The sequence below is a fragment of the Accipiter gentilis genome, chromosome 27, assembly GCF_929443795.1.
Source record: "Accipiter gentilis chromosome 27, bAccGen1.1, whole genome shotgun sequence".
NCBI lineage: Eukaryota > Metazoa > Chordata > Aves > Accipitriformes > Accipitridae > Astur > Astur gentilis.
The window spans coordinates 17,532,172-17,553,350 of record NC_064906.1 but is presented as its reverse complement, the minus strand read 5'-3'; the positions used below and the strand labels follow the sequence as shown (position 1 = coordinate 17,553,350).

The window sequence follows — 21,179 nt, the reverse complement described above, 5'->3', positions numbered from 1 at the left end:
TGGGATTAATCTCCCTCAGCCAGAGGATCTCTCAGTCCTGGGCAAATGCTCTAAACGTTAAGGAATCGAATAAGAGTGGGACATAATCACACCATCACCACCATTGTAACTCAGCCAGCAAATGTTTTGCAGCTAAGGTTTTCAGTGAATTAGCGTCACACTGTGAATATTTTCAGGACCAGGAGTGCAATTTCTGTATTTTAATAAATTCATAACTTCAAGAAATTTAGCTCAGCTCTAGAAACCTTTTTTTTTTTTTAACTGGTCTTCTAGTAGCTCTGTCTAGCATAATGTTTATGCAAAATCTAGTGCTTCCTTGAAAAGAAAGAAAATGTTTTTAAGGAATTGAAAGCTCTGAAAATCATTCTCTGTTGGCATAGATGAGCTCTGAAGTAATATTTCTTTGTTCTACAGAAACTATAATGCTTTTTATAAAGCTGTTGGGTTTCTGAAAGCTGTAAACACGAATCCAGCTGTCAGAAACTTAATACACAGTCTCTTCTTCCATGCTGATGTCTTAACAACATTTTATTGTTAAGCCTGACAAGCTAGCTGCTTATTACGTGTCAAATTGGCTACTTTTTAACATCATAAATTTTTACTTTATTCCCATTTTCACCAAATTAATTGAGCTGCATTTTAAGATGCGCTTGAACACAACAATAGAAAAGAGAATACAGAGATCAAGGATGCGATGCAGGGGCTGTGACCAGGAATTAAATGATTAAAATTCCACCTACTTAAACGCTGTAAGCCATGGACCTCATTAGCCAGTTGAGAGGGCTTCACTGTATTAGTCCCTAATAGCTGATCCTTGGTTTCTTCTCAGTTCTGTGACTCCATTAGCACTTTCTTTTGCCTTCTCTGCATTGGAAGGCTAAGCCTTCCACAAATCACACTCACTAACCACACAAGGACCTCCTCAAATTTACTGAAAAAGATGTGAGCGTGAAACAAGGCTTACGCTTGTACGCAGCTCTCACAATGTGATTCCCAGATGGTTTGCCTTCATCTGGAAACAAGTGCATGTGCTAGGGCCAGGATTCGGGTTTCCACTGCAGGATGCCCTCCATCAGTGGAACACGGGATTTTAGGCAAGGCTAGCAGGAGGTACGTGGTGGGGAACATACATGGAGAGCTGGGCAGTGGCTCTGTCACCCACAGAAAATACAGCATTGAGCCATGTAAGAAGACAGAGGCAGAAGCACGGAGCTGCTCAGATCTTCTTAACTAAGGCAGATTCTCTCCTCACCCAGAGGCTGCTGCTCTGAGAGGGAGAGGTTTCAGGGCACAGCAAGATCTGGAAATTTCATTTATACAAAAGCAGATTCATTTAACAACTACCCAAGGAGAAACAAGCTGGCTCTTCTGGTTACCACACTGCAAAACAAATAAAATTAAAGGTCGATCCATATAATCCATCCACACAATGCCATTCTCTTTTCTTATCTGCACTGGGCCCAGAGCAAAAGAAAAATTATTAACGTTCCAATTTCATATGCCATTAACTTTCTGGATGGTGTTAGAAACAAAGATAAAGCATTACTTTACCATACTAGAGACGAGAAACATGCCTGGACAGAAATGCCATTGTACAGGCTCTCTTCAGAGATGATTGCTAAGAAATACTAGTTTCACCAAAAGATGAAAAGGGGAGAAAAACATCTAAATAATACCAAATTTTGCCCACAGCTGCCTAAGCGATGTTACCTATGGGCTGCCAGGCTGATCCTGACAGTTTTCAGATGGCTTTTCTTCAGTCGACTCCGGAGTACCCACATCCCCTGCTGCAGTCCCTTGGAGCCTCGGAGAGGGAATGGATGCTCCAGGGATACTACATCAGACCCTTCTGAGCTTTCCAGCAGGGGTGGGAACGTTTTCTGGCCCGTGGGAGCAACTCCACGTATGAATTCCTAAGCCCTGGTGGCCGGATTTGCCTAGCGAACAGCAGCTCCTATTTTCTTCTGAAGGATGAGTTAGCCCCAGGATGATGGGGAACCTCGAAATGGGAATTGGTTGCACTGGGGGAGTGCAAGAAGGACACAACTTTGGCTCCAGCCTTCTGTGCTTCTGCACAGACAACTAATTTTGGCTGGGACCGCGGGCTGGTGAGCCTCCAGCGGGGCACGGTGCGAGGCAGGCTGTGTTCTTCAAACCTCAAGCAAGCGTCTCGGGGAGCAAGTGCCCTCTGCACCTCATCTGAGAAAGACATGGGTCTGGAAGGCTTATATGAAACATACGATGTCTCTCAATTTAGCAATTTCACAAAGTTGCCAGTTGCAGAAAGAAAGGGGGAGCAACGCAGCTTTCACACGTTTGGAGGTCTTCAAAGGTAAGGCAGCAATGGTTCTCGCTGCAGCGGCCTGGAAATACATCTCTATCTTGGCTCTTTCTGGCTCCACAACGGTGCTAAGGAGGCCTGAAGCGTACCAAATTTTTCAGCTCTTCATCAACTTTTTTGTCATTTGTCAGCCACGCCGATTGTTGGCTCAACTCATTAGATAACACAGGCTAAGCAACACATCATCGGGACGAACGTCCTGCCAAGGTAAACCTACCGTGGCGATTTAGTACGTCAAATGTATCCTTTCAGGCAGAAAAGCATCGCGGTACAGTCTCTTGGGAACAGACTACTCTGTTTTTCTCCCTCTTAACAGGGCCTGGTACCATGTGTCTCCTGGCCTATGGCTGGGCTCCTGCACATCACCGCAATTAACAGTACTTGTCTAATCACGTACTAGCACTTACAGACATGCCAGCTAGGAGACATAGCTGACATACCCACAAGGCGTTGTCACAGTCTTGTGACACCACTGCCACATTTGCCTCCAGTATCCCAGGGAATAAATCCAAGATTTCCCCTTTCCCACATTCTGTTTATCTAAATCCTCCCTCCCTTCTGTAACCCAGCAAGGCTGCCGCATCGTTTCCTCAGCTCCTTCCCCGACTTTGAGGTATCATTGCTGACACACTTCTAATGAGCTGCCATGTATCATATATTGATCATCCTGGCCCCCACACATTCAAAATCTTGTAATTTTATACCTCTGACACCCTTCATTTCTTGCAGCCTCGCTTTTAAAGTTGAGCAAACCTGTTTCCCTGTAGTGACTGAACACCGAGGGTTTGAAGCTGAGCCATTTTCAAATTCCATTCTTATGAGCAATTATAACTGACGTGATGTTGTGCTCGCTGCTGTTCCAGTCAAGAGTCCCAGCGCGGTTGCTTCTTTTTTCCTTAGCCTGAAATTCGCCAGTGAGTTTATTGCTCATCCAAGTGGGTGACTAACAGCAACAGCTTTAGCAAGGAAGGCATCGTGTGCATAAGGAGCTGTGCAAGCTTCCCCCACAGCCCGAACACCTCAGCTGTGACCTGTTATACTCACGTAATTCCAGTTCTGATCTCTGTGCGAAGGCTCTCAAACTGTGCAGTAGCTCTGCGCTGTGAATAAGGATGGGAGGAGGCAGGAAGGGAGGAGAGGGAAGCAAATAGCATCTAATTCACGACGGAAAGAGGTTAAAACATTGGAAACGCTGATCCTTTCAAGGTACTTAAGTCGACATATAGCGAAAGCTAAGAACTCCTCTGGGGATCCAGAAGGATTTGTTTAAGTCCTATTATAAGAAAGATCGCGTAAGATTATAAATCCTCAAGTGTCTTCCCCTCACCTACTCTATTTTCATTCATGACCTGATTAGGGTTTGAATCCAGATCCCCTTAAGTGAATAAAGCTCCAAAGACCCAGCTCACACAAAGACAGCCAATTTTTTCTAGCAATACATGGCAAAAGCACCTGGACTTTGAAGCTGACAAGTCCTCACGCTTGAATCTGTCCTTAAAGGAGACAGCACAACGAAAAAGGCAAAGAATCCTCAAAAATGTAGCTAAGACACACTAGCGCTGTGAGTCACCTCACTCATGCACCCTTTCTACCATAAATAATGCATAGATCCCAGGCTCATTTACATTTGCAGCCGTGGCTTGCACCTATGTAGAGAGCACGGGCTGCAGGATGACACCGGTACCCCTGCGTGTCTAGAAACATTTTGGGTACCACAGTCCAGGCCTTCCCCTGGGGCAACTCTAGACAGCACAAGCAACCTGCACTTACTCACATATTTGCAATACTTAAAGCAAACCGACATGATCATAGGTCTGTACTTGTTTCTAGGACAGGGAGGAAAAAGGGAGAGATGGCTATCGACCTGGCCTAAAAATTTACATGTGTATAAGCTTGTGAAGAAAGTTAGTGTGTGAAAGGGGCTAGAGGATTGAACGTCCCTTTGTTCAGTGTAAATGTCCCTTTGTTTACCAAGAATCAAGGCAGGGGAATCAATTGCTCAAGAACCCAAACCTGGCCGATAGAAGATACCTCCCGCCAGCCCAGAGCTTCCCTTGGGGTTGATAAAGCAGAAGCGAAGGGGATTTTGTAGGCTCTCTGTAAATAACTCCGCATCTCCAAACTATTTTTTCCCACCGCTTTTTTTCTCAACCAACAGCGCGTAATGTTCGGTGCAGAACAGCTCGGTGGTAATGTCACCTCTGTTTGTCTTCCATAAACTGCATTGCAAAAAAAGTATCTTAAAAATAAGCTTGGCCTTCCCTTGCCTGCAGAGGGGAGTAATGCAAAAAATCAGCTGCAGTAGAAACCTATGAGAAACGGGGTCTCGGTTCCTTCCCTGCGCTAACCTGCTAGACTTACGTCGACCCAAGGATTTAGGAAAGCTTGGGTAACAGGTGGAGAATACAAACACCACTTGTAGAAGACAAACTACTAGAACACAACACACACCGCCCGCCAAAAGAAAAAGCCCTGCTGAGATAGCTGTACATTTGCTCAGGAGTGTGTGCTTAATTCCAGGAATAATTAGGATTTGCCCGGAGCCTAAGTGGATATAAATAGCAACCGAAACCTGCTAGTATCTTTCCTCCATCAGCTGGGCCATGAACTGTTTGGCAAAAGGGACTCTTTGTGATACTAACGAGTCTGCTCAATCACAGTGTATCAGCACTGACTCATGCAAGCTGCAGAGGGGTTTTAAATGCCAGGGAGAGCTGGTCTTTTGTATTCTGGCAGCTCCTCACTGCTGCTTTATACCGCTCCCTCTCAAATGAAGAGTCTGGAATAAATGCAAAAAAAGAAAGGGGGGGGGGGGGGGGGGGGAAGTCGTCAGCTGCTTCACAGTGTTTAGTGCTCCCCTGGAGCTTAATTATGTGGGAACTGTGACATGCAGTCTGTCAGCTAGAAGGTGGCAGATCCCCGTGGCAGAGTTTGAAAGGTGTGTTGTGAAACACTGCTCCTTTGCTCTAGACCTACAGATACTGTATGGCATGCCCTGTGCAAACCACAGGTTCCCACAGTCGTGTGTGGGTTCCTCACGTTTCTCACCTGCGGTGTCTGCAGCAGCGTGCTCCCAGATTCAGCTTCCAGCATCCCCGTGCACACTTTAGTTCGATTTTCCAGCTAGCAGAATGGCACGTAAATTATTTCCATCTTCCACCAAATAAACAAACTCACTCGTGTTAGTTTCCTGCTGCTCTATAACTCTAAACCACATGCAGGGCTCAGTGATCGGCACCATAAACTGACAAATTTTTGGTCTCTAAGTCAGGTCTGTAGCTATGGGAGATGCTGTGTTGCCCCCTAGGAATGCGATAAACAGCTCTTCAGCATAATTCTGAAATGAAGCATAATTCTGAAATGAAGCAGTGCAGAGACCATCTTCCAGAGTATATTTTCAAATGTATTGCATAATTTCCCCTGTTTTTATTTTTTAAATCATAAGCATTGGAACCATTCATTTCTAAGGCTCTCTCTTGTGTTGGTGTCTAGCTGTCATAAAGAAAGAAAACTACAGAAAATTTCTGTCCCAGTTTATGTTTTCCACTTGCAAACATTCACTCCATTCTCAGAATTAACAAGGAACAGCTTCTTCTTCTACTACATGCAGGAGGTGCCTTCATAAACTTGTCACATCCTGATGTTAGTAGCATATGGTATTGAAAAGATTCCTACTGCTTAGAGAGAGAGCTGTTACAAATATTTCAAGCAACAGTTTGTTAATTTTGGATCTGATCCTACAGTGCACCAATATTTTTCTCATGCTTTTACACCTAACTGTATAATGAAGATGCCCCATGAAGTTTCATAAAGAATAAGTTAGACCATAGATTTTGGGGGCCTTTAAAAGAACATTTCATTTCAAATAGCATGTGCATAAAAGACAGAGTCTGGTTCTTTCTTCTTCCTTTTACAAAGCAGTGGAGTAAATCCTCATCTTTTTTGTTATACCATGAAATAAAGGAAGATCTATGCTGTACATCAGGAAAATCAGCCTGTCTTGCTTTACAGCTCGAGGAATATAGGCTGTGCCTTACAGAACCTAGATACACTTCTTGCTCTGGCTGCCTTCTAAGTTGAAATATGACAGTGCAGAAAACAAGAGATGAGAAATCGGAGTCTTAAGAATAAGGCCAGAAGGCAGGACTTCTCAGGGATTTAATATGGAACTGGTGTCAAAAGATAGAATTGGGCAGAGGATAACACGGTTAGTCCTCCAGATATACTGGGCAGCAGGATACATCACGTGGGGTGAAAGAGGGGCAGGATCACAGCCCTGGAGGAATAAATGGGGTTAAATGGTTGTCTTCCATGAAGAAACGAATTCTTATCTGTTCCCTCAAAAGGATGCTGTAAGAGTCTCTGAGCAGTGTCATGTCATCCCAGCTCACTTTTCCCAGAAGACGACTGAACTGCCACTGGGAAATGGCTTAGCTACTGGTATTCAGCTAGTTGTTTGGGTGGCAGGGGGCAGAGAAGATAACTGGGTGGTTTTATGGTATATGCTGGTTTATCGGGGCCTCCTATAGCCCCCTTCCCTCCTCCTGTTTTCTAGGTGATAGACGGTGTGTGTCCAACCATTCCTTCACCATGAGCGTTTTGCCGACCCTTGCCAGCACTTGTGTTAGCCACAGCTCCTTACTGCAAAGGCTGACCATCGCCCGGTCTCTGCCCGCTTATTTTTGCAATGTATCTGAGAAGGGTGATCTTCCATACGTGACAGGAGGGGAGCTCAAGTGCAGAAGAACTCATCTCTAGTTGCACAGGCAATTTTATGGCTAAGCAGGGAGCTGAATGAAGATTTCCAAGATTAAGGTGACATCCCAATTTACTGGCTGTAACTCTTAATCCATACCTCGTTAGCACTGAAAGCTTCAGGGATTTCAAACTGAACTGTATTCCATTTTTTTTCCCACAATATGTGCTATCCTGCAACAGCCTTCTTTCCCCTCCTTCCCCCTGTGAAACCACAAGACTTTTCTCACTGAGGCCAAGCCTACAAACACCTACTTAACCCAATCTGACTGCTAAAGCCTTGTGCAAAACAACACAGGTAAGAAGGAAAAAAAGGAATGCCCAGCTTGCTCTGAAACTTATTTACAACGTAGCAGCAGCTAAAGAATACCGTTAGGGCATGCATGAAAAAGCAACCCAGGATGTTCTCCCTCGGAAAGCCTGAGAGTGAAAAATTAAGGCAGGGCAGGGCATTGAGAGATGCATATGTTAAGCACATTTCCTATCTTGCTTTAGTAATGCTGTATTCTGAATGCAGCAGCACATACTGCTTCCAGTCTTTCACTATCCAGTCAAACACAACTATTAAGCATATTCAGGAGAAAATACAAATGTGAGAAATATACCATGACATGCTGTAGAAAAGACACACAGGAAAAACAGAGGGCAAACCCAAGGGCAATCAAACGAGAAACGTGCTGCATAAAACAAAGTTGATACAACACTGAATTCAGAGAGGTGAGAGAACTGCTTTAAGCAACTACTAAAAGAAAAAAAACCCCAACCTCCTTTCCCCACACGCTGTCAGATTTATGGTTTCTGTTCTTGAAATTTAGTCAGAATAACCAAATTTTGATACTTCCTTAGGTCTAGCTAGCCCAGATGTAATCTAGCTCTCAGATGAAAGATCTGCCAGGGAACAACAAATACACAAAGATGATTGTTAACAAAATCCTTTGCAGGGCAAGTTGACCTGATATCTTATTGTGAAAAGAAACAAAGCAATGGAAACACCAACATAATTTGTATTCAGAGAGAATAGCATGCACAGAGATACCACAGGAACTTGGGATAAGAGTCATACCAATCTTTCTGCCTTTACTTTTGCTCCTAAAGCATTCTATTTGGCTTTATTTTTGGCACCAATGGCATTATCTTTTGGCCACAAATTACGCTTGAAAAGAATCCCACATTTTAGGTTTCACTTAGGTTTACCTCTGACTGGGAAATTAACTTTTTACAGTCAGGCCATCTAGCAGCATTTGTCAGTTGCATGACATCATTACAGGACTTGTGGTGTTTTTCAAACAGGACATAAACACTGGCCAAGCAGTGAAAATAGCAGCTTAATAGTTAGTTAAGAGCACACAAACAAGTAAGAAAACAATAGACTAGCTAACATTTCGCATTCAGACATCTAAAGTTAATCCCCTAAAATAAAGGCTGCATCTGGATACATAGATATTATCTTTAGAAAACCCTTAACCACAGTTTCCATGAGTGGTGGGTAGCCTCAGAAAACTCCAGAGGTTATTGTGTCTCAGCTACAAAATAAGTAAAAGCTGCAGTGACAAAATCAAAACATGGAGATTTCCTGGGGCCTTCTCTCCTATTTTCTCAGCCTCTCTCAGCTGCATTAATCATGTCAGTTAGGACAAATTTCCTACTTCCATCATATCAATCATTTTGAGTTACCTGAAGAAACTTCAGAGCAGCTAGAGAAAGGTAGGTCAATGTGGATACTTGAGATAAAATAAGGTGCTTCCTCAGGAAAGACGTGATTTTTGAAAATCGGTGCAAGCTATGCCAAAACTAGAAAGGTGAAATATTAAACACAGATTACCTGGGCGCCTACTCTAAAAGCAGCTTCCACTTGAGCTTTAAGGATATTGCACTTCATATGGTCAGGTACAGATGAAGGTGACACAGGGGCATGAAGAGTCTTTTCAGATACTTTCTTGTCTTCAACCTATATTTAATATAAAAGACAAGCACGGTGACATCTATTAGAAAGATAGGTTAACAAAATGTTCAAAGGTCAAATTTTTACTTGTAACATCTTGATTCAGCAATACTGGATAAAACTTCCATGTTCGTACCCTGATAGATACATCTTAGAATAAAAAGTTTTCAAAATATTTAATGACTCGATACTATTTTCAAGACAAGAAAAGCCTCAGGGAAGCCTGAGTGGTAGAAGCAAGAAACTGCTGTGGAGCGAAGATACATGGAAAAAGCCCAGCCAGGCCCCGGAGTGGTTGCCCAAACCTGTGATCACACCGAGGAAGCAAACATGGTCTCAAAATATCCCCTAGCAGGCAGAAGAGGGAAAAGTTCACAACACTCAACTATAGTGAACGTTGGTTTCTTACACCACCTTAAGAATGTAAAGGGGCTTTGCAAATTTAACCAGAAGGATCTGAAGGGATGTCCGTGTAATTGCAAGCTAACAAAATCTCTTTCATCAGAAAGAAAAGAAAAATCCAGGGATTTTAAACATTGCTGCTGCTGTTTCCACTTGATGTCAACCCTTTACCTACGCAGTGGTCTGGATCAGAAACCTTAAGCCTTAGGACAGCTAGTTTAGTGACCTGTTCAAACACGACCTAAAGGTTTTGTGCCTTGAACAAACTACATCCAGCAGAAATACCAGCATGAATAAACTTCCCATGAAGAAAAGAAAAAAAAAAAAGAAAAAAAAAAAATAAAAAAAAAAAAAAAAAAAAAAGAAAAAAAAAAAGGACAACATAATATTAATGTATAAACAAACGGGATATGAATGAGACCAGGACTGTAAATGTGAACTCTTGAACAATCAAACTGTAACATCTTATTATTTTTTTTTTAAAGAGGAATTGGGCAATGGCATAACAGCCATTGTAAACTTTCCTATTCTTCGTGGAAGTGAGACCTGAATTACAACCGAGTAACAGCCCAGATTATGCATTCATTTTCCACTCTTATTGCTGCAAAGAGCGAGTGGTTATATACACCTAGACAGAACAAATATGTAACGCTGTCATTCAGATTTCAGCCAAAACAAGTACAAAGCATCAGAAAATCAGATTCAGCGCATCATTGAGGTTCACCTCTGGCAAAGTATTTCAAGACGGAACCGGTCATTTTTTAGCCACTGAAATTACCATACGATTAGCCCTTTAACATCAAAACCTGCCTCCTTTATCCTTCCTTTTGCTCTCTTCCATGGCATCCCACTGGCTGACAGTAACTACAATCTTGCTGACTCTTCTCTCAGGTCCACGAACAACCACGGACAAAAGGGAACATCAAGATTCAGGGGACACTTTCAGCAAGTGGAGCAAATCACAAATGCAATTATGTTGCCTGAGGAAACAGTTCTGCAAACACTGGCGAGGGGAAGAGCTAGACCTCTGCAGAGAACTCTTATTGACACTGCAAGATATTTCTCATGTGTAAGCAAAATTGGTCTAGCAGACTTCTGTATGCAAAATGCCATAGCTGCTAGGTAAGATTTTGAATAATTGTCTGTTAAAGGACTGCTCATCATGGGATTTTTTTTCTCTGGCAAATTTCTATTAATTTTTACATGTTTATTTGCTGAGCCACATTTACTATTTTTAGTGGAAGATACTTTCTGACTTTTCATTCTCCCCACTGTCTTCCTAAGGGAAGAAGAAAATACTTAAAATGAAAAGTGGCAGCATCTAGCTGGAGCAACTTATGGCACTGTAGTCATCTATTCAGTCTTGAATAGAATGGTAGTTCTGGCAAACATATAAAAAACCCATGAAATATTTGTTTGCCACAGATGTCTTTTCTGGGGTACTCATGAAGCTGAGAAGTGGAGAGACTCACAAGGACAAAATCAACTGTAAAGAAAGCACAACTTTTCTTTCACCAATGGTCTTGGTAGCCACAGTGCACTACTACGCACTTTACAAGGGCTGCTTTTATTGCCAACTTTTAAGCGTATTGATTTCTAACAGCAGAAAGAACAATGCACTAAGCAGCAGTGGCATTTCTAAAGGCCATGCAAAATCCCACCTTTGTTTTGACACTGGATACTAATTGAGTAGCATTTCAGTCAAGCAAGGTTAAGCAGCTGTATTTTACTAGCTAAATTAAGACAACCGATGCTTGTTTAGGACACAAGCTTGTTTTGTAACTCAAAAAGTTCCAAAGTCCCATCCAGCTGTTATTCAGATGGAGACGGATATTTTTCAGTCCTTACGTTCTTCCTCCCCTGCCCAATTTCCCCACATTGACCAAGAGCAAGATAAAAGCCCTTGGGGCTGCCCTGTAGCTGGGAACCCTCAAAAGGTCTAAATCTCCTGCTGTATTAAGAATTATACCAGATGACTCCACGTAAAGGAGACTGTCCCCAGCGCGGGATCTGACGTGCAAGTCTTGCACGGAGATTCTCATAACTTGAGAGGTCCAAACGCTGATGCTCACTGACCTGGCTGAAAAAGCTGCTCTTGGTGCTGCTGGAGGTTGCAGACTTCTTAGAAGTCATTCCCGGGCATTCCGCTCTGCTTTAAGCCTCGTTTGGGTCACACTTTCAGGGTTTCACCTTCAAGCAAGCAAAATTTGCTTTGCTTGCACCCCACCAGGAGCAGCAGCACCTTCAGTGACCACTCGCACGTGAGGAGCGGACGTTGCTGCAATCGCTGCTTGGCCTCATCCTGCTCACCAGATGCTGAGCCAGTAGCCCAAGGCCACCACCTCCCCCTGCCCCAGTGGAAATGCTGACTGCACCCAAACCCCATATGGGAACGCTCAACCTGACCCAGACGCTTCTGAACATACGTGAAAGGTTTCTTTGCCAGCCTGCCTGGGCAACGATGGACTTTTCTGCCACAGTGCAGCGCATCCTGAATCATTACTGAATTCTGCTCTCCCCTAGCCGATTAGCTGAGACTATTGCACATAGAGTCAGTGACACTGAAGATCCAGACTAAAAGGGAACTCAAATCACAGAACAAAGTAGCACATCCTTACCGCAGACTGTTAGCAATTCTAAGCATCTATATCAGTTCGTGTTGTTCCTTAACGCCACTGATCTTTACACGTAAGCCCATTCATCGCCCAATTTAACTCCCAAAATATGATTGTCATCAAGAAGGCAAAAGAAAAAAAATTAAAATTAAGGACTATACAAAACCACACAGTACCTTCTATGGTTCTTTTCACTAGTTTATAAGAAAATCAAAGATCTAAAACCTGCCTGCATTAGGAATCTCTATATACTATTGCTGCAAGAATGAAAACTGTAATCTACTTTACTTTGCTGAATAATAAAGAAATTTTACATTTCCAGAATCCTTCTCGCTTGCAGCGATGAGTGAAGCATAAAGATAGCAGCTGGGTATTCAAATGTTGTACCAGGTTGGCAGTTATTAAAATTTTATTTTCATTTATAAACTAAGAGCATTCTATGTGGAAGTCATTAGAAAACTAAATTTGGCATAATATTAATGAAAATTCCAATTTTATCATCTCTTATTACGTAATTTCAAGGAATTTCAGATGCCCCTTTCCAGAGAATGTCTGAGAGTCAAATTGGATATGAACGAAATAATCTTCCTGCTTAACACTGCAATCTAAGCTCATCCTAAAAGGTTTAGAAATGAGGAAAAACCCGTTAAGATACCTGATAACACTCCAATTTTCCATCTCCAGTTCTGCTGGTGCTAAAAAATAGCAATATGTTCACATCACTTTCACCACTGATGCAGAACTTTACTTCTCCAGTGAAGGAGAACACTGGAGAACTGTATTTAAATGGGTTTGATAGAAGTGGGTTAAAGAAGCTCAGATATATACACACGTAAAACTAGATGCCTTTTTTTCTTCTTATAATTGAGGTCTTATGTTTGCTTTTCTCCTCCCAAACATTTACTTTAAATTCAATTACATTTGCTGATACTAGAACTGAAGGCAGATTTGTACAGTGTTAGATAATGATGACACTGGCTTTGGTTTGCAAAGCTAACTGAATATTAAGTACACGTACAGAATATAGAAATAGTTGTATGAAACACAGCAATACTACTCCTGTACTTAACATTTCCATTCTCTCTGCTTTAAAAGGTTCATGCTTTGTTCCACATCAAACTGTGTACCAAGAGCAAGATTCACAATCTTTTGCCTCTGTGAATTTATCAACAGCCTCTTCTTAGCCAAGCAGTATGTTTAGAATACGTATATAGCTGGAGACATCCGCAGAATAGAATTAATATTTTGTTTAGGAACGCAGGTCTATTCTTCTTTGCTAGTCATCACTACTAGTGGGAGGTAAAATTTTAATGAAGACAACAGAGATATATAGGTTCTGAATGCACATTAGCTATGTAAGATCAAACCCTTTTGTTTCCTGGGACTCAACTGCATCTGCAAATGTGCATGAAAATCTACAGAATCTTTCGCCCCCTTTCCACCAGAAGATTTACTGATTTTTTTCCCATGTGATAGCTAACACCAAATACGAACAGACACCATAATGGCAAGACCTGTATGATTATGTGTTATTCTTATTTGAGGCAAAGTTTGCAAGCAGAAGCTGCATCTTTTATTACAAAAATATATTTGGTAAAACAAACAAATGAAAAAGCCCCTCATTAAGCTGTCAGATACGCTAGACCTTCCTCAGGTCAACTATCAGTCGGTCTAATGAAAGGTGTAGCTCCCAATAAATCTTGTGATGTTTATATCCTTGGAGCAAACCTCTTTAGTTCCTGGTATCAAATTTATTTTATAAAATGCTATTGCTCAATATTATTAGATCCTGCCTCTGTCAGTGCCAAGCTTCATGGATAGCCTTACTGGCTCATGGTAGCCACATTCCCTGGGGTATACCCTCCGATCAGTGCATCATACAGAACAGTCTCAGATATATCAACAAAGCGAGTTGGTTTTGTGGGGTTTTTTTAAACCACAAATGATTTTTGGAACTGAGGTAGCTTTAGGCTCTGCAGTTGGGCACGGGGCAGGTAGTTGCATGGTTTTTTTGCAAGTGGTATGATTTGCAGCGGTATCAGTCAGTGGCATAACTGCGTAGCCCTGTAATATGGTATTGGCATGTTAGTAAAAGGCCATAAGCTTTGAACAACGTTTGCAAAGCCATTGAGGCTCATCAGGCTTGCTCTGTCTGAACCTTTCTCAATCTGCCTGCAGCTTTATTTTACTAGGTTTAGCTGTAACAGCACTAATTTATATAGAAGAGAGTAACACAAGCAGTTATTCTTTGTAGAATGAGATATTTATGACTCTAACACAATGATGTAGTACAAAGCAACACAGGGCTGGTATGATAGCAGAGGCCCTGAGAAACGGAGAGAGGCGAGGTGGTGTAGAGGAGCGCAGGCATCGGGTGATAACACAAGGGGCACGGGCTGGCCCCACGGTTATAAACAACTTACCAATGGGCAGTTAAAGAAGTGCAGACCTGGAGCTGGACAAAACTGGTTTTCGGGGCAATGAAGAGCGTGAAGATATAGTATCTAGCACATATATGTAAAAGCCACCATGTATAGAAAATTTCAGGTGCAACGTGAAGATGCAGATCAATGAAGAAAGAGCAAGATGGAAAAGCTACCATGTATACAAAATTTTGGGTGCAACTTGAAGATGCAGATCAATGAAGAAAGAGCAAGATGGAAAAGCGTGTTTGCAAATACACAAAAGGACGCAAAGTAGATCCTAGAGCGAGGAAGAAGAAACCATGAACGTGACTGGATGGAACACTGGAACAGGCTCCCCATCCCTGGAGATATTTCAAAGGATGCGTAGATGTGGCACTTAGGGATATGGTTTAGTGGTGGACTTGGAAGTGCTAGGTTAACAGCTGGACTCGATGTTCTTAAAGGTCTTTTCCAACCTAAATTATTCTAGGATTCTATGGGCATCATAACACCCCCTCTGACCCCACCAGAATGAAATCACCAACCTTAGGACGCAGGGTTGTGGGGGAAGGGTGAGCATAACACCAGGAAAAGGGGTAGAAACGATCTGAACTGTATTAGTATCTTTCTTTTTCTGTAATAATTACATCTGGACTAATAATTACTAGACTGCCGAGATTTCAGAAATATTAACAATACATTCTTGGCTTTATATTATATATATACACACACACATACACACATGGAGCAAGGGGAGATGGGAGAACATATTTTTCTAATGAAAGGTTTGCAAGAAAGAACATCAGAAATACATTCACAGCTACAACACTTAGGCTTGTCTCTCCTGGAGATTAAGAAGTCCGCTAGCACCAAAGGGCATGAAACGCATGTTGAAAGTGACTTTTATCATTCAGTAGGTGGACAGGCATGTCCACTGTACCAAACAGCTCTGGAAAAGAGACTGGACGCATCCAGTCCTCATTCCCATGAGACGAAGTTTGCTGTAGCGGACAATCAAATTAATTAACTGCTGAATCTAATTTTCCCAATTTCTTCTTAATTCTCCTATGGGTTGATTATTAAGCCTAACAAATTCCAGCCCCAAAGCACTTTGCTTGAAAAAATAATAATTAGCAACAGGAAGAGGGGGAGTGAAAGTTGGGGCTCCGCAATAGATGTGGAAACCGTTGCTTTAGTTCCAGAAATTGAGCAAATGAAGCAGCTTTGTAACTGCTTCACTGGTTTTGTTTAAGCATAGTATTTCAGAGGATGCAAAACTAGGGAATAAAAAGCAGTTAGTAGAATAGAAATCAATGGAGTGGTGCAGGAGAGCTGTTAACATTTCATTTTTTTTTGGCAGAAAGTAGACACACTGACCACTCGCTAAAATCTGTTCGCTGCTGGACTGAGTAGCTAGTTAACTACCACCATAACCAAAGGAGCCTTAAAGGCCACATTCCCAGCAAAAAATGCTTGTCACAGTTCAGGGCTGTTCAATCTTGTCTAACCTGCCCCGCTGCCCTTGTGCCGGGCAATGCTCCACAGCATTTCAGCCCAGGGTTAGCCCAATATTTACGGCATGTCCCTCTCTTTCATCGGAGAAGGCATCTGCTGAGGCGACTCCAGGCTCCGCTCGAAGCTCAAAGACCTGCGGTTTGTTTGTTTTAGCTTTACGAGCTCTGTGTACACATTTCACTAGGATCTAGGTCAGAAAACGGTGCTTGAAGAAGAAACCACAAGCCAGGGGCCAAAAGAACTTCAGAATGATTTGTTGGTCACAACCTGCAGCCTGTAACGTGAGGGCTTGATCACTAGGTGCTTTCCAGCGGTGACTCTGGGCCGGTTTCAAGAGCACGTACAATTTTCAGATGGCTCAAAACGGCTATTTTAATAAATTTGGAGGGACTGGCCTCCTTTGCATTCACATAGTAACCGCCGTTCATGGGATTGCTGCCCAGCTCTTAAACCCAAACCCTCTATGACTGCCAGGAGAGGGTTTTCATTAGACAGCCCATGTCTCTAGCCTTGCCTTCTGCTGAGCTTCTGCCAGAAACAAAAGCATTCAGCAGCTCCTGGAGCTCATCGCAAGGCTTTTTCATCAGCTAAACTTTGACTGATGGCAATCTCACCACAGCAGACACAGGCTGCGTTTACTGTGCAGCTGCATTTATTGTGAAGCGCTGACTTGCTACGACGCTGGGTTCTGCTAATTAGTCCTTAAATAAATAATCCATCTGACTGTGGACAAGATTCTAGAGCTGTCAGGACAAGCCAAAGAAAACCATTAATTACAGAAGAGCTGAATTCTCCTTCCACAGATTTTCAGAGAAGAAGAGTGAGAGGATCAGAGGTCAGGCCTTGCCAGGCAGAAGTTGCAGGGACTCTATTGGGACTACTCGCACAGTATGGTGGAATACAGGACCAAAATGTTTGGAGCTTTCATTTAAAGAAAGATAAAAGACCATAAATCTACTCATTTTGAGATCACAAGGGTGCCACTGAGATTATCTGTTCGGATCTCTTGTGCAACACAGGCCAGACTGGTTTATCCACTTGTGCGCTGTGGTCAACACGGAGAAAGTCCTCTCACTTCTTCAATTTAGCCCTTCATATATGCCAAACTGAGCTGTCCATAAGCTAAATAGCATAGGACAATGCTTTAAAGCATGTTTTGGACATTGCACCCAAGCGAATGTTCTCAGCTGGGGTTCAGACAGAGTATCAGTAATTACATCCAAACTACAGTGCTCCTCTCACAAGACCTGGGTATTCACTGGATGAATCTGTGAGATGGAGAATTTTCCTTTGGCAAACTATGTCAATGCTTAATTAGCTTTGCCTACAAAAAAAACCCAAAACAGTACTTATTACCAGTTAAGAGTATTTCTAGAAGAAGAACTTGGAGAAATGTCCATGGGAAAAAGATGACTTATTTTCCATTTCATCCCAGTTTGTCTACTTTATGATTTAACATTTTATCCCCACTCAAATCAACCAGTCAGACAAAATGACATCTCCTCACAGCTGATAACCAAATAGATTTGGGAAAAAGTCTAAAATATTCCACCTTCATCTGTTCATTCAGCAGTCTCCAAAAGTTGCGGCATAGGTCATTGCCTCATAACCACATTCATAAGGTACAAGGACTGCAGTCCGCAGCTGAACTACACCACCACACCCTGGACACGGTTCTTCAAGCGAATCTTCATGACGGAAAATCTACTGTGTTATGGATTAACTTCAATTAACTACAATATTGAAAAAAATACTCCAAGATTTCACTTTTTATTAGAAACACTAGACTTGCTGATTTTCAGCCTTGACTTCTATCTGCTGGATTCTCTCATCCAGAGAAAAGAAAGATTTTGCTACAGCCCCTTTGTGCTTGTATTTTTGATACACTTTGCCACCTCTCCTGTGATTTTAATTTCTCTAACGCTTGTTGAAATAATATCAATAAGGAAAGGCTGTTTGTGAAACCAAGGTGAAGGAATTTGAGTTCTCCCTTGAACTGACAGAAAACTCTCAAAACACCACCTTTCTTTTAACAGGTCTGTAGAGTCACTGGGGGGCCAGACCCACCTCATTTGAAGCCAGTTGCAATGCTCTCACTGACTTTACTGGGTCCATCTCAGGACTGATGTGGTTGCAAACGAGAGGTCCAGGTCTCTGTGGTTCTATCCAGACTCAGCTCGAGGCACTGCACAGCGCAGGGACAGTGGATTTTGCCTCGCATGGATACAAGGAGCCACCAACCTGCTGGCCTCTGATCTCTAGCAGAAACAGTGGGACACGGCTGTTTTGCCACCCTTGCAAAAACTCACTCATAAAACACCCACTGACATCAGATGCCAGGGGGGTTTTAAGGCGTAATACGGACTCCTCATGTAGAAAAACAGGATTATTTTTTTTCTTTTTATCACTTAAAGTGTTGTTATTTTTTTTTTACAGCTCTGGGCTGCCTAGATGACTAACTCTTCACAACTAAACTAAAACTACATCATAACATTGTTGCAGCAGCTTCTGAAATTTTAAAAGGCAAAGTTGAAGGAAATGCTAAATCTAAAACCCAAATGCTAGTCCCATAAGGAGATGGTGAGAGGTGATTAAAAAGCAAGCCAGTTGCAGATGAATGTTGATTTGAATTGGAGGTGAAAAAGCAGGAGCTTTTGAATATGAAGTGACAAAGGGGCTCTCTGGCATAGATATGTAAAAGTATATATGTATATGCTATACCTTGTTCATGCTGACGTGCAGGGCTGGCCACGGTCCAACCACCTTCACACTCTCCGTTTCTATTTTCTTCAGATGAGAAGTTTCATCATAAAGAAGGGGAAGTCCTGAGCTCAGTTCTAAAAAGATGCCCAAAAGAAAGAAAGAAAGAAAAAACACAGTCTGAAGGGAGGCTACAGAAGAATTGCAGAGCAAGACACTCAACTGCATTTGAAGAGACAGCAGTCAGCAAACCAGCTTCCCTGCAAGACCCTCTAAAATGTTTCATAATTACGCCTGTTGGGTCACGTCATTTTGCCTTTTTCTATTTAGCAAACAATTCCTCGCCCCCCTCCTTCTCACCCATCCCTTCATTTTAGCAGGGCTTTTGCCAGCTTCAGGCTAGATATTTTTCTCCACACCTCCCCCCTCTAAACCCCCCCCAATTTTCTAAAACTCAGTTGACACCAGAGGGATTATTTATGCAGCCAAGGTGCCACTCTCGGAACATGTGATGTGTAAAGAGATCAGAGTATAGCTTTTGGCTTCTCTCAGACATCTTTATTTATATGCCAGTCTCTTCAAGACTGTTGTCAGGAATTTGCTGTGCTTTGTCAACAGAGATTTTGAGCAAGCCACCGACACAGAAAGACAAGGAAAAATATTTTTTGAGGCAGCCCTGAAAGGCCTCTGCCAACATCTTGGGGATGGTGTGGCATATATATGTATATTTGCAAGTACTCTGAGAAAAATGAGCTTCATCATGTGATGATTTAACTAATCTCTGCATCACCCTGTGTTTCTTTTTGCCATGGATTCTAGGTAATAACAGTTGGGAACAATCGGGTATTCTCTGGAGTCTGATTCAAAGCCCGCTGAAATCAATGAAAACCTTGCACTGACTGCAGATTGGTTTGGATCAGGTTCTTAACCTGTCCTAAGAATATCAAATATTATTCATTCAGGATCTAATTCTACAGCTGTTTAAATATACATTAAGGGCTTTGCTGACTAGAGACAAACTGCTAAAACCAGCTTATAGGGATAGAAGCAAAAAGCTGTTTCTGGCATTGCTGAAACATTATCAGACCCTGAGGTAAGAGCGTCCTAGAAGGGGTTACAATATCAGCGTCGACCTCCCCTTGGTGGTCTCTCATCACAAGTTAGCGATGCCAGAGTTCAGCATTTCTCACATCACAGCCGCTTCTGTGGATATGTGACTGTTGAACTGCCCAATGATACCCAGGAATAAATTAGCACAGCTGCAAGATAAGACACGATGATGGTTTTTGGTTTTTTGAAGAAACACAGTCATTCTATTTTCCTGTTGAGAGAGAACATGGGGGGGCAAAGTGCCTTATTTAAATTATTCAGGTTTACTACGATTTAAAATTGACTTTTAAGCTGTTTTTTTTGTTTAAAGGGAGAGCTCCGGAAAACAAGCTAGCCGGTTTAGCCTTTTAACTCAACCTTGAAAATAGATTACAAAAAAAAAAAAAAAAAAAAAGGCAAAAACCTGAAGTCCTACAAAAGACACACATTTCCTGAGTCAGCGTTAAGTCTTGGCAAAACCAGGCTTTCATTTCAAGCAAGGATCTGGCAGCACTGTGATTTTTCAAAGCACTGTTTTCAGCCCAAAACTCAAGTCTGTAATACACCGTTCTCTGCTCAGGGTTACACAATGACTTTTGGAGCAAGCAGTTCAGGAATAAAGGATATGGGGTTTGTTTTTGTTTTTTTGTTTTTTTTTTAAGTGATAACCTGCAAGCTCAGCCCAGAGTTCCAGAGGCAAGCTGGGCCCCCTCTTCTCATACATCATTTTCTGTTACAAAAATTCTGCGAGCTACATTGGATACTTGTTGGCATCTGCTTTCAGCGATAGTCCCAGCTGCTGCCGGTGGATCTGCTCATGTGCACCTGGTAATAATCCATGCACAACGTTGCCATGCCAATTAGGCTTAGCAAGCGGCTCACCCTCTCTGTGCGGCACCGTAAGGCTAATTTCTGTTGAATACAGTGGTCCCTGGGACCGGGATTCTGCGAATACGTTGGGGGGAAGATCTGCTGCATAGAAAGATACGATCTGTCTACGTTAGCTTGGAGGTGAAGGGCAGCATTGCAAATACAATAATCAGGCTAAATGCAGGAAAACAACAGCTTCTAAACATCTTCCGCTGAACTGCCTTCATAAACACACACGTCAGATTTGTTTCACCAGATTTCACTTCTTCCAGTAATTGAAGTAGACAAATTACTCGGAATGTGAAAAATCAGGCAGGTCTGGCCTGGGTTTGTTTTCTGTAACAAAATCCCAGGCTGTGTGTTTGCTGAGAAACATGCACCAGTATTTAAAGGGAACCCCGGCCGGGCATATTGTTGTTTCCCTCTCTCCTGCCCACATCCTGCGAATTGCGCCGGAATTTTGCCATTTATCAGAGTAGGTGTAGGTGGAGGAAAGGCAGACGCTTTCTCCCTCTCTTGACCCAATGCCAGGTTCGTATCAGTGG

At 42.4% G+C, this 21,179-nt stretch overlaps 1 protein-coding gene across 1 annotated transcript in view; it reads right to left on the bottom strand.

Moving 5' to 3' along the window:
• EPB41L4B (erythrocyte membrane protein band 4.1 like 4B) overlaps positions 1-21,179 on the bottom strand; it is a 174,140-nt gene that overhangs the window by 50,380 nt on the left and 102,581 nt on the right. Inside the window, exons 17-18 of the mRNA XM_049830427.1 lie at positions 18,697-18,812; positions 8,919-9,044 (exon numbers count right to left, since the gene is read on the bottom strand). Coding sequence (XP_049686384.1) covers positions 8,919-9,044; positions 18,697-18,812 — 242 coding nt within the window. The remainder of the gene's footprint in view (positions 1-8,918; positions 9,045-18,696; positions 18,813-21,179) is intronic.